A 14,346-nucleotide genomic window follows, 5' to 3' on the forward strand; every position below is an offset into this window, starting at 1 on the left:
ATTTTAAACATGGAGTGAAATTAAAAGAAAAATATATTTTGAACATAGTGAAGAATAGAGAGAGGCATCTCACAGATCTAGCCCCTTGTACATGCTCCTTGATCTCTGACTTTTGTGTTTTGTTTTTGTAAGTTTGCTTTATTTCAGACACATGGAATCACTGAGATCAATTACATGATAACTGATCACTGCTTTTCATGACTTCATTCTTTTAGGATAGAAAGCAATCAGAACAACCTTTAGATGGCAAAGAATTATTCACACTAAATAACTGATTGTAACTATGCTTCTAAAGGACACCCCCTAAACAAGAATCTTCCAACAGGGGTGGTTATCAGAATCCCGAGGCATTTTCAAGACTGTAATGACCCACTGACATTGCAGGAAATGCAACAGAGGAGTCCTGGGATGGCCCGGGTGAAAGCCACTGGCCTGTATTACAGAAATAGTTATGATGTCATTATGTTTGACTGTATGATTTTTATTAAAGGTTAAGTATGTGATAAAATAGTAAGAGTGGACAAAGTTTGCTTTTTCAGAAATCTGAATTAAAAAATTAAAAATAATAACCGACATTAGAAAGCCCATACCTCTCCATTTTCAAATGTTATTTCTCGAACAAGAGGAACGCATTTATCTTGAATCCAATTGTAAATCCCATCAAAATTTGTCATAGAGCCCAAGTATACCATATCTGGAGCAGAATGCTGTTACAAAAACAGAGGAAAATACTGTATTAAACAAATCTAACCTGTGTTAGCAAAAATGCATCCTAGAGCCGTCTATATGAGCCCAGAAAATCAGTAAGGGATACAAAAGCAAAAAACATGAAACTTCTGAGAAAGAGGACTATAAATAATAAAAAGCTGATAATATTGTGATTATTCACCCTGTGATCCCTATGCCTTCTGCTTTTCCTTGGATTTGGGCTAATTAACTGTTTATCAGTATCTTCACCAATGGCAGGCAGGCATTGTGAAAAAAAGTTATTAAAAAAATTACGTTATCTATCCTTAGAGTTGAAGATATTAGAAGAAAATCTGGAGACTTCCAGTGAAAAATACAAGACTATGTAAATCTAAGGCATGGCTATCTCTAATATTTATTATCTACACTGCAGGGGTCCTCAAACTTTTTAAACAGGGGGCCAGTTCACTGTTCCTCAGACCGTTGGAGGGCCGGACTATAGTTTAAAAAAAAACTATGAACAAATTCCTATGCACACTGCACATATCTTATTTTGAAGTAAAAAAACAAATGTTTTCGGCGGGCCGCATGTAGCCCACGGGCCGTAGTTTGAGGACCCCTGATCTATAGTATCTACTTCCATATAGACTCAAAATCAATATTTATGAAGTACCTAAAATGATGGAATAACAGCCAACATTATCTGAGTAAACCTGCCATGTCCAAACACTGTTGTGAGCACAGTAAAACCTTGATATAACAACTTCGGGCAAAGGGCTATCTGTTAAACCTGGAAGTCCATTATATAATAAAGTACGTTTTCCGAATGGGTATGTTAAAACACTGACAAATTAGTTATCTATTTTTACTTATGTAGACACGTTTGTGTATTTAAAATTAAGTATGTTAATCAGCTTAACAATAACCCACAACCGTCGGACCAACTAAAGCATGTATGGAAAGTTTAATTTCACAGAAAAGTTTTCTATATGTATTACTGTAATTTTAAATTTATACTGAATTGGTCTAGTAAATGCTAACATTTGCCAGTCACTGCGAGTAAATAAATGCACACAGCTGGGGTGTGGCTTAATGCATGGTGGGACACTGGCCAGCACTTGTAAAACTGCTGCAGAAAGTCACGTCAGGTGAAAACAGAACCAATTACCAAGTGCGATGCAGTGTGAGCATGTGCTAATGTTTACGAGGTGACTTTTGGGTTTAAATATGTAAACTATAGTTGTAGATATATAATATTCATGTCAGTGAAATTACTACAGTGTTTCTTCTAACATATGGCTTATTCACTAAAATTTGTTAAAAATAACAGTGAATTAATAACAACAATTTAAAAACCCTGTTAATTATAAGCAAATCTTGGTTAAAAGCATTTTAAAATTAACAGGGTATTAATTTTCACATAAGGAGATATGGACCAGAATTTTTGTCCGTTAAATCAAGGTCTGCAAAATGGAGGGTTTACTGTGCCTTAAATATGTTGACTCATTTAATCCCTGAAGTAACCCCTAAAGCAGGACCATTATTATCACGGCTGCTTTTACTAATTAACTGAAACACAGAGAAACTAAGAAACTTCCCCAGAGTTATACTCCTAGGAAAGTGGAAGATTTGACATTACAACTCAGCCTCACTCCAGAGCCCATGCTCTTTACAACCCAACCACATGGTGAGACACTCTACTGCAGTCTAGAGAAGGGCACACTATGTAAGCTACTCCTAAAGACATGCCCTTGCAAAAAAATAGAGGCAAATACTTATCTGAATTCAGAATAAGAAATGAGTTTCCTAAATAAAAACCTCATTCACGTGACTACATAAACATTAAAAACTTCAGTGTGTCAAAACACTGCAAATATTAAAATGAAAATTATAAATTTGAAAAATATAGATTCTATTTTTTGTTATGTGTGAAAAACGGCAATGACAATTTAAGAATTTATTTTATATTTAAAATTATACCACAAAAAAGCAACTTACCCCTGGTGGTTTGTAGATTATACTGTCTCCACTGTATCTTTCTGGTTTTGAAACAGTCCTAATAGGAAGAGAGAAGTAGTACTAATAAGTTTTAAGAAAAGTAATAGCAGTAATATACCTGAATGAAGAAGAATTAGTTAGCTGTTTTGCAATGTATGAATTATCTATTTGAAACATATACTTATCCATCATCTTTCCTACTTATGACTATGCACTAAACAACTAAAGCATATATTTTTAAAATTTATTGAACAAAAATTTAGCGCAAGGCAGATTTTTTAAAGGGAAATTTTAGTTTCCTGCTTTTGTGACTCAGTATTTTATAAGTTTGGATTGGTAGTTTTAGCACTAAAATGCAATTTTTAAACCTAGACTGTAACCACTAACTGGGATCAAGGTCATTGATGTGGTCCCGTAGACCAATCAAGAAACACATTATTTGCTTGTAAGTCAGACTCATCCATGAATTTTCTACTTTTTACTTTTAACATCTCAGCCAAATTGACACACTCTCAACCAACATACTTACCCAAATGCAGAAAAGAAGGCACAATCATCGTGCAAAATATTCGCTACTTTTTGAAAAACTCTATAGTGTTCTGAATCCATTTGCTCAAAATAGCCAATAATATTTCTTTTGCTGCGCTGTAAAATAATGTAATTATTTTACAAACATATGCAGTTCTATAAACATGTTATTTCATTTACCCAGCTTGTTCAATTATCTCCAAATGAAGTATGACTATAAATACACATTTGACTTAACACCTAGTCCAAAACTATTAAAGATTACATTGGTTTGAAAGCAATCTTAACTATAGTCTAATGTAAATATGAACATTTCCTTCTAGCATTTTATGTTAAAATTTCAATAAACAGATAATTACATGACAGTCTTTTCCTAATTAAAGTGACTAATTCTAAAGTATTTTAAACTAGTACATCAATTCATAAGGTGTGACTGACTGTAGGTAGAGACCCCCCATGGGTCTCTCACACTGCTACAAACTGCAAAACTCCAACCACTCTTCACCAGGACCATTTCTAAGGGTTGTGTTTGCAGCTAGCAACACTGAGGTATGAGGTAATGTTTCCCTCCGGGACAGAGAGCAGGCTTCTTACTAGCACCAACATGGGTGTTTCCGGAGCCCAGAGTTCTCCTATAACACAACTCACTGTACACATAGGCATCTAACTGGACCCTCTGTGTCACCTCCATAAGACTTGGGGGTCAAAGAAACAAATGCAAACATGTTCACACTGGTGGCTGTAATGTGAGCAATAAAGCCCTTTGTTACTGACCCATAAGCCTTATATCTTTGTCATCCATGAAACTACAACTGCTTAACATATTAGCTTGTAAATAGGATACAAATAAAATCTCAAACCTGACAATGACAATCTAAAGCCCAAATGCAATTGTTTTTATTTTATTAAACACAACTTAGTGTACAAAGAAAAGGGTTTGCTAAGCTTATTATTAAAGGGGGCTATTTTACAGGACACTAAAACACATATCAAAGAGCTGATATGGGAGTAATCAGAGCAGACACCTGGAGGATCTCCACCAAGGAACACATGGAAATTTGGTTGTGTAGGCCTGCCATTAGCATCTATTTCTTCATAATTCAGGCTGCCCTTTGACCTCAATAATTCAAATTAGTGCAATTTTACTGTATGCTATACATTTTACCCAAAGGGTCAATAAAACATTAGCATTTCCCTTGAGAAATAATTGAAGAAAAACTCAATTTGCTAAAAGTATATATATGTCAAATCCATTGCAATTAACTTAAAGACAATATACAGATTCCTTGATTGCATAAGAATTTGTTTACATTAATTAAACAAAGCAATGTTCATTTGATCCAGCAAAAATTAACCACTTACATCAAGAGTGGTGATTTCTACTAAGTCATGCAGTTCTTGAACGGGGTCACTTTTTTGTTGCCTGATGTAATCTGCAAGTGCTTTCACTGACCGCTGACCCCTGTACTCTCTCTTCATCATCATCCCATTACGAAACAATTTGAGGGTTGGGTATTTGCTTATCCTATATCTCTGGGCTATATCAGCTAAAAGAATGAAAAGAAAAAAAAATTAACTTCACTCTCGTACTTGATCTGGGTAAGTCCATTAGCCAAACAGTCTAAATTCTTACAGTGACTTAGTGAAGACATTTTGGTTCAATAGTTATTTTTCAGTGTTAGAGAAAAAATATTAATCATGATGCATTTGTACTGGTTAAGAAGGCAAGATCTGGACATGTGTTACCTGGTTTAAATCCCACATTTGCTATTTACTGGCTCTTTAACTTGTAACTCAAATCAACTATCTATGCCTTAGTTTCTCATCTGTTAAGTAAGAACAATAATTTCTACCACACAGGATTGTTTTAAGGACTAAATAAGATAATACAAGTGCATGACACAGTAAACTTTAAATAACTGTTAGTAAACATTATCATAAATATATTCCAGAAAGGAATTAGAATGCACAAAACGTCAATTTTGAAAATATGCAAATTTTATGTAAACTTATACAATAAAACCCAAAACTCAGCAGTATAAACACAGAGACACAAAATAATAAACCCTTTATTATGACCTATAGATATAATCTCAGGAAATGAAAATTCTTTTCCTGTGTCATTAAAATCTGTTTATAGTCTCAAAATAAGAACTTAAATCAAGATGTATGCTGATGTCATTTTTTTAGGAATCACAATTACTAAGATGCCTTATGTCATATATGATAATGATAAAAGATGCATTGAATTTTTAGAATAAAGGTGACCTGGGAGAGCACTGAAGTGGTCTAAAACAGGTGAAATTCTTTTTCTTAACTGAGCAAAAATGAAAGCAAAATTCTAAAATAGTGACACAAAACACCAGGAAAATTGTCTAACCCGCCTTCATTTCTAGTAGTTGTAAAACAGAAACAAAACACAACAATCAGAATGGCAAAAACATTTCTGCTGACCACCTTAATTTTCTAGGAGATTTGATGGTAGAAAGAACTATAGAGGGAGACTAGTAAGGAAGCTACTGCAATGGTCCTGGCAGAAGTAACAAGAAGTCTGTCTACAAACTTAACACGGCAACCTTTAGGTTGTCTTAAAATTCTACTTACAGATAGAAAAAGATTAAATAACATTTGAAAACAGGGGAGCAGAGGCTTGCTTAATTCTCAAACGACATCACGTACAGCAGGTGTGCTGCACAATTATGTGGCTGTTAATTATTAAAAAGCAATAGCCTTAAAATTACATTGATCAATAATCTCATACATAAAGGTGACTTCTTACAAGCTTTGGTCAAAGGTGATTTTAAAATAATTACAGTGTGACGTTTTAACAATATAACAAAGAATGACTTAAGGGGTATAATAATTTTTTTTATTAACTGGATAGATCAAATGTTAAAATGGAGGTCAAAAGAATTGAAATTACAGAAGGTTAATAGCTTGCTGATTGGAAAATTAGCATCTACTTTTGCTTCAATGGTCACTTATTCTCCTTGATGGGTTCTGCCTGCCTGCCTACCTCAGCCATGCCCAGCAGGGTCCAAACAGGGAAACTGCCTCAAGCTCTGTCTCAGCAGTGTCCACCCGGCCATGATTATCCATGGCAGACAGTACAAAGAGGCAAGAGGTTTCAACAGATAGGGCTTATGTTTTTGTGATTCCAGGATGAGGACCACTGCTACCTATGTATCGTTTCTCGCTCCCAAGTCATGCCTTCCCCTCAATGAGGAAAAAAAACAAAAATAAAAACACAACAACAAAATAAACCCTAAACGAAAATATAGAGAAAGCCTAGATCAGCCATGGGCAAACTACGGCCCGCGGGATGGATCCTGCCCATTTGAAATGAATAAAACTAAAAAAAAAAAAAAAAAAAAAAAAAAAAGACCGTACCCTTTTATGTAATGATGTTTACTTTGAATTTACATTAGTTACACAAACACTCCATCCATGCTTTTGTTCCGGCCCTCTGGTCCAGTTTAAGAACCCATTGTGGCCCTCGAGTCAAAAAGTTTGCCCCCCCTGGCCTAAATGCTTATTCAGGACTCAAGTTAAGTCTACACACCCAAGTTCTGTTTTATGCACATGAATTTTTTACCATATCTTTTCTTATTCTTTTTTAAAACTTATTCTATTGAAATATATTTAACATATAACACTGCAAGTTTATGTGTAAAACATATTGGTTTGATACATAACTGACATTTCTTCTTTTGTGGTGGGAATAATTAAGATCCAGTCTCTTAGCAAGTTTGATGTGTGTGTGTGTTTTAAATTTTTATTGATTTCAGAGAGGAAGGGAGAGGGAGAGAGTTAGAAACATCAATGATGGGAGAGAATCATTGATTGGCAGCCTCCTTCACGCCCCCTACTGGGGATCAAGCTCACAACCCGGCCATGTGCCCTTGACTGGAATCGAACCTGGGACCCTTCAGTCCGTAGGCCGATGCTCTGTCCAATGAACCAGACCAGCTAGGGCAAGTTTGATGTTTTTAACACAATATTGTTGTCTATAATTATGTTATGTCTTAATGCCTCATTTATGCATAGCTCTTATAAAGCTTCTCAATTTGCAATGTGGAAGGTTAAAGGTAGTGCTAGAAAGAAGACAGGTAAGAGTAACTTGGATATTTGGGAGCAAGATCTTGCCTAATTCAAGGAAAATTACAAACTACTCTCCTAAAAATGATAGGATTTCTGCATTGACCAGCAAATCATTTCTGAATGTCCCTTGCCATACAGCCTATAGCCACTGGATGTCAGCAGAGAACCCAGTCTCACCAGGGGCAGATGATGGGACTAGCTGCACTTAAAGCAGCATGACCACCACTAGGGATGAATTCTCCCAAACTCCCCAAATGAGAAGCCTGAAGAAGATGAGATAAAGTGAGATGATCCACAGCTGAAGCAAGGGTAAGTTTTAACTGTGTGCATATGTAGAAATTTTGGAAAACAAAGACAATTACAAAGAAGAAAAGAAGAAGCATTTGTAATACAACCACCATTGGGGAAAATGACTATTAATGTTTTGGTTATATTTTGCTAACTTTGAATAAAAGTTGCTTAACCAGCAGTGACCTTTCAATTGAGAAAGTAATAAGCTGAGATTAGTCAAATAATAAAATGCCAGCATCGATACTTGCAGAATGGCTATCAGCAGGTTGGAAGAAAATCCTAGAAAAGAGTAACATTCTTTAATCAAGGGTATTACCAACACTCTTAATGGCACAGAAGCTGCTATCCTATATAATAAAAGGCTAATATGCAAATCGACTGAATGGCCGGTCACTATGATGTGCACTGACCACCAGAGGGCAGACGCTCAATGCAGGAGCTGCCCCCTGGTGGTCAGTGCACTCCCACAGGGGGAGTGCTGCTCAGCCAGAAGCCGGGCTCACGGCTGGCAAGTGCAGCGGTGGTGGTGGGAGCCTCTCTCACCTCCGCAGCAGCGCCAAGGATGTCCAACTGATGGCTCCCGGACTACGAGAGGGCACAGGCCAGGCTGAGGGACCACCCCCCCACCCCCCCCCCCCCGACCCCAGGAGCGCATGAATTTCGTGCACCGGGCCTCTAGTTGTATAGAAAAACACAAAAATCAGTAACTCAGAATTGGAAAGGGATACACAAGAGTAAGATTTCGAATGTAAAATTGTTTCAGGATTACTTGAACAAAATTATTTTCCTTTTTAGGAACAAACTTACTTTCCATATTATTATCATACAATAATATGATAAAAAGTTTGTATCTAAGTAAGTCTAAAATAGTTCTTATAACAGATATAAAAATTCTAAGTGATAAGAAAGCATTGTGTTGTAGTTTTGGGTGTTTTTTTTCCAGTTATAGGTAAAAGTGTGACTTATAATTCCTGACAATTTAGATTTGACAAAATATTGCAGGAATACTTTATTGTACTGTTGGAAGATAATGAAATAATCTACTTAAAGTACTAAATGTAGCATCTACAAAACGAACAGTTCATATATGCTGGCTAGTATTTATTACTCATTTATCCATCCATTTATTCAACAACTATTATTGAAATACTACTACGTACCATTCCTGATGACACTCCAGCATCAGTCTGAGTTCAAAATTCTCTTTCTACATTTCCCTACTTTTTTGGGGAAGTGCAGTGAGGTGGCAAGGTGGTGGAGGAGGGAATTAAAGTGGCTACATCCAGCTCATACACAGAAACAAAAGGGCTGACTAGGTAAAATCAGCCTGTTATATCCCTCTTGCCTTCTTTCCTACCCCAGTTCTAAGTTCTCAGCCTATTTACCTTTACCTTTCAACAAAAAAAGTCCTAGGGAAGGCATATAAAGTAAGGTCAAGGTAAGGCAGAAAGCACTCCATTGAAAGCTGCTAGACAGAAAGAAATGCAGGCAGCAAATCAAAGAAGCGTTTCCTATAATTATGTACTCACATGGGGTTTCCTGATAAACTAGTAAACTGGCACAGAGGACTTCAGAAGGATTCCCAACACGTTCTAAGGAATGAGTCCATGCATTGCCAACCATTGGAACTACCTTGAAAATACTCACTTGGAATGTTTTATGAAAATTAGTCCCATTACACATTTTTATATATGAAAGTGGGCGATTTCATAAGCAACAAAATGGCCTCAATTACCATGGCTCATGGGAGGTTTTCACTGAAAAACTGATAGAGAGAACTCTGGTCAGTTTCCAAAAGCTATAGAGTGGCTCTAAGTATTCCTCAAAACGCCAGTAAAAGTCCATTCAAGAAAATTTTAAACTCAATGACTGCTGAAGGCCTTTATCATAGTGAAACTCAGCAGAAACTACAATTAACATCACAGTACACCTGTACAATACAGATGTGAAGCTTCTTTCACACACACACACACACACACACACACACACACACACACACACACACACACCTTCTCAAAATCTCTAGAGCAACAAGGCCTCCCTCCCTTCTGCCTCTTTTCTTAACCAATGACAAATTACAGGTTCAGTGATTTCTTTTTATAACAACTTTCTATTTTGCAAATATTCAAATTTATAGAGTTTGGTTCACTGCTCTATCAGAAAAGATAAAAAATACCCTCACCTAAATTTAACATTTTACAATATTTAGTTACCATATTTCTCTTTCTTGTTACACACACACACACTTTTTATGGCAAGTGCTGAAACAAATTGAGGGATTTTTTTTTTTTTTAAGTAACTTGCCTAACTCCATATGACAGTAAGTAGGGGGCTTCTGATTCTACAACAAAAGATTCTACCTTAGTAGAGAGCTGGGCCACACAATACAGAAACAAGAATAGAAACAATAATAGAAACAATAATACCACATACAAGTTAATTATCTATATGCTTGCCCTATTATATTTTGATGAAAAAACAAATTTTTTAAACCCTTCACGCAGACAAAATGGAAAGTAGTGTTATAAGAATAAAAAAAAGTAACTATTAACATTTTGAGCAAGGTCACTAATACTTTTTTGATTTGTTCTCCACTTGAAGCAGAGCATTTTTGAAAAAGAAGTGTGTGTGTAGGAGAGGTGGGGATGAGACAGTTTCTTCCAGACTTCCTACTGAGGTACTTACAGTGCTGATCACAATCAACTCTGGCAAACACTACTTGATTTTCACTTGGATATTCTTCCTTAATCACATTGGAAGCTTCCTCAAAAATTGGATGCAACATCTGGCTGAAACGACACCTATGCACAGAGAAGGATACCAATTAAAACTGAAAAGTAGACTCAATAAAATTTTATTTCAGCTATTATCCATTGATATTTAGCATATATACAATAAATAGCTTTTCAGACAATCCTGAATTAGGGATGAATTAATTTAGGGATGAATCCTGATGTTATTCATTGGAGATGAAGACAACTTTTTATTCAAAGATTGTCCAAGTAACTAAAATATTTTGGTTTATCTTTTCACCTTAGGAAAATGGCCAATATTATGGAACACACAGCTAAAGCTCTCACATAAAGGCCATGAAACAAGCCTGAAATACACCCTCTAAGATATATCTACTGGCACTTGCAACTACTGAGATTTAGACATTTATAAAGAAATTAGTTTCCTCTAAATAATGAACATACTTTTAGACTACTGTTCAAAATCTCTAGACCAATTCAGAACTAGTAATCTAATTTTAGAGGCAAGTTAGCATACTATATAAATAAGTTATGTGAAAGGGACATATAGTATACAATGAACTGCGTCCCCTCAAAATTTATCCCTGGCTAAAATGGGCTTTTGTATCTATAAACATGTTAAAAATACTAAGTCCAGGAGAAAAAAAATCTTAAATTCCTATACAAGGCTTCCTGTCTATTTTCCTTTGTCATTTTTGTTTGCTTTATTTTTACTTTTAAAATGGGGCACAAATCCCACAATCAATATTCTAGAAACCCAACACTCTAATTCTGACTTAATCAGGCAAACCATTTCCCAAATATATGCTGTGGGTCATTAAAGGGACCTGATATGAAAGACAAAAGAACCAGAATCGCGTACAACCAGCTGGGTTAGAATGGTCATGCTCATATGAAAAAGGTATTGAGAATTTGTTAATAAAAAAACACACCTATAATTGTTACTCTTTGCTTCCAGAGCCCTTTCCAAAGAAATTTACTTAAATGAAGCCTACGAACTCTTTAATCCATATGTGATCAGGTCATACATATTAACTATAATTCAACAAAAATATTATAAAGCCTGTGAAAGGATGCAAACTTTATACTTCCTCCCTATTTCTTTTTGTATATATCTCTTCTCACCCACTCACCTGACTTCCTAAGGAGATGTCCTAGAATATATCAAGGAGACAAATCTGTATCTTCAATCTCTTGCTTTCAAGTGGCTCTTTCCTCTTTTAGCATTCTTAAATCTCTCCCATCTGGGATAGGTGGGTGGGGTCTGTGGACATCAGGGACCGTGTCTTATTTGACTACATATTCTAATAAGCATTTCAATAGATGTCTGTTAAATGAATAAATTGACAGAATGGAAGAACTAGAGAGACTAAGACTACAGGTTTGTGGGTTCCTACAGTTTGCTAAAAATAGGGTGCTGAAGGAAAGAGAAGACAAGGGGTAGAGATTGTGTGTTTTTTAAATATGTTTTTATTGATTTTAGAGAGAGAAGAAAGGAGAGGGAGATAGAGATAAACATCGATTGGCTGCCTCCTACATGTCCCCCCACCAGGGACTGAGCCTACAACCTGGGCACACGCCCTAAATGGGAATTGAACCCAAGACCTTTTGGTGCACGGGAAGATGTCCAACCAACTGAGCCACACCGGCCGGGGCAATTAATAGTTTTTTCAAGAAGTCGGTTATGGCCTAGTAAAGAATCAGTAGACAGGCTCCTGGCTTAAGGGCAAGATAAACACGTACATTAAGAACGCCTTTTTTCTGGATTGTCCAGTTTACTACCTAGTAAGCATTTAAGCACAATTCTTATTTAAAGTAGGATCTGTTTTAATACCAGAAGGCAGAAGGGGAAGATGAAACACAAGTTCAGTTGCAATATTACTAAACTTTCATATACATGTAAAGTTACATTTATAAAAGTAACATAACAAAAGTAATATATCTATTGAAAGGACCCTAAGAGTCATCTGAATCCAACCTAATGCTTGAATTAACCCTTTACAAATCAACCAAATGGGTAGAAGTCTTTTTGTGGGAACAATTTGGGGACACTTACTAGTATGATCTAGTGAAGAAAAATAATAAGCTTTGGAGTCAGACATACCTGAGTTTACATCCCAGTTCCACCACTTACTAGCCATATGACCTTTCTGAGCCTCAATTTCCTCAATCTAAAATGGAAATTAAATACTTGCCTGCAGGGTAGTTCTGAGCATTAAAACCAATGTATGTAAAGAGACTGACCCATAACAGCATTATTAAGTACCTCCTAAGGTTTACTATCTTCTGAGGCATATCAGTATTTTTAGGCAGCTCGGTGTTCTTCCTTAAACTGTGTCACATGCATATCTTCCAGAGGGAACTCAGAACTAGCCTTTGAGGCTATACTGTATATGTCTATGTCCTACAGCCAATTACCTAACTTTTTTTCAGTTGAATGAAAAGAGTACTAATTCATGAATAACTCGAGATATTTGGGGGGATAATATGTCTTCCCAAGTAACTGCAATTAGCCCACATTTCCAATTCAGTTTTTGCAACAAGGTCAGTGGCACATTCTAGATCTCTTCCTTACAACACATAAAATCTCTTAACCAAGAGAACTGCGTTCTAGTTTTAATTCTGTCACAATCTAGTCAGGTAAACTTGGGAAAATGTTCCTCTGGATCTTAATTTTATTCTTAAGGGATTGGACTAAATAAGCTTCTACCTGATTTACCTTGAAAATGCTACCTCTATTATATATTTTATCAATGGCATTTTCTCTGTATATCTTAAACATTTGTTCATTAAACACTTATCTAGCATTCGTTCAGTAAGTATTAATGATATATTTATCTGCCAAGTATTATGCAAGTTGCTTGGGGATTAATGGTGAAAAAAGACGTGATAACCTCTTACAAAGCTAACAATAGTAGGGAGCTACTAGCTACACTACAGCATACGAGTGTTATGGTTGGGTAAAGACGGTGTTGTGGGAAGATATAAAAAGGGTCCCTAAACTGACCTGAGAGGAGGAAGAGTGACCTAAAGAAAGTGACATCTAATCTAAGGCATGAAAGATGATTAAAATTAAAGTAGGTAAATAAGTAGATAAGAGAAGAGTGAGCCATTCAGGCAGAGAAAATACCATGACTAAAAGTGATGAAGACTATAGAATATTACAGAAACGGAAAGACCTTAAGTATAACTACAACAGAATAAAGAGGTGGGGAAAGCAAGAGATAATAGCTATAGAGGTAGGAAGGAACCAAGTTATCAAGTAAGAGACTTAAGTCTACTTAAAGAAAATCATTTAGGGTTTTAAAATGGGGTAAACTGATCCAATTTGCATTTCAGGAAAGGCTACTCTGGCTTCCTTTGTAGAAAACAGAATAGAGACACAGAAGACTAGAGGCAAAGAAAATAAATTAGGAGGCTGTCCCAGGAATCTAGCTAAATTACAGGGCTATGGTCTGAAATAGGGTAGTGCTAACTAGTAGGTGGTTAACCTAAGAGGGCCAAATAAGGTATAGACTGTTTAGGAATAAGGATTATGTATGTGAGTGTTTCAAACTTCTCTCTAGCTGAAACTCTGTCCTGTCCCATCTACTACCTATTATGCTCTTCCTCTAGATGCTGGGAATACTGAGTAAGACTATCTCTGCCCTCAAAATTTGTTTGCTAGGACACAAAGATAAGACAGAACAATGTAGTAAGAAAGAGAAAGTGGTACACACAGTACTATAGGAACATAGCAGAGAGAATCTGATTCAGACAGGGAGGGAGGCTTCCTAGAAGTCGTAATAGATGGTATATATTTTAAATGTCAATATTATTTTTCCTTCTAAACTTGCCACACCGACATCCTCACTTCCAAACACTGCCCTACTTCCTCAATCAGGAAAAATACAGAATTGCAATGTGTACTCAAATTTGTGTGGGGGAGGGAGAGGGGAAAAGGGAAAGAGAGGGAGGGAGAAAGAGCGAAAGAGAAAGAGAGAGATTT

The 14,346-nt window shown here is 36.1% G+C and overlaps 1 protein-coding gene across 4 annotated transcripts in view; it reads right to left on the reverse strand.

Annotated features, from left to right (window-relative positions):
- ERP44 (endoplasmic reticulum protein 44) overlaps nucleotides 1-14,346 on the reverse strand; it is a 67,241-nt gene that overhangs the window by 18,522 nt on the left and 34,373 nt on the right. For 3 of the 4 annotated variants that reach the window (XM_059657494.1, XM_059657495.1, XM_059657498.1), the window contains 5 exons: nucleotides 10,291-10,406; nucleotides 4,576-4,760; nucleotides 3,215-3,330; nucleotides 2,686-2,743; nucleotides 591-707 (listed from right to left, as the gene is read on the reverse strand). In XM_059657494.1, the coding sequence (XP_059513477.1) occupies nucleotides 591-707; nucleotides 2,686-2,743; nucleotides 3,215-3,330; nucleotides 4,576-4,760; nucleotides 10,291-10,406 (592 nt within the window). Of the gene's footprint in view, nucleotides 1-590; nucleotides 708-2,685; nucleotides 2,744-3,214; nucleotides 3,331-4,575; nucleotides 4,761-10,290; nucleotides 10,407-11,491; nucleotides 11,623-14,346 lie in introns of all 4 variants that reach the window. The other variant, XM_059657496.1, reaches the window with a different exon arrangement.

Source organism: Myotis daubentonii, chromosome 11 (genome assembly GCF_963259705.1).
Source record: "Myotis daubentonii chromosome 11, mMyoDau2.1, whole genome shotgun sequence".
NCBI lineage: Eukaryota > Metazoa > Chordata > Mammalia > Chiroptera > Vespertilionidae > Myotis > Myotis daubentonii.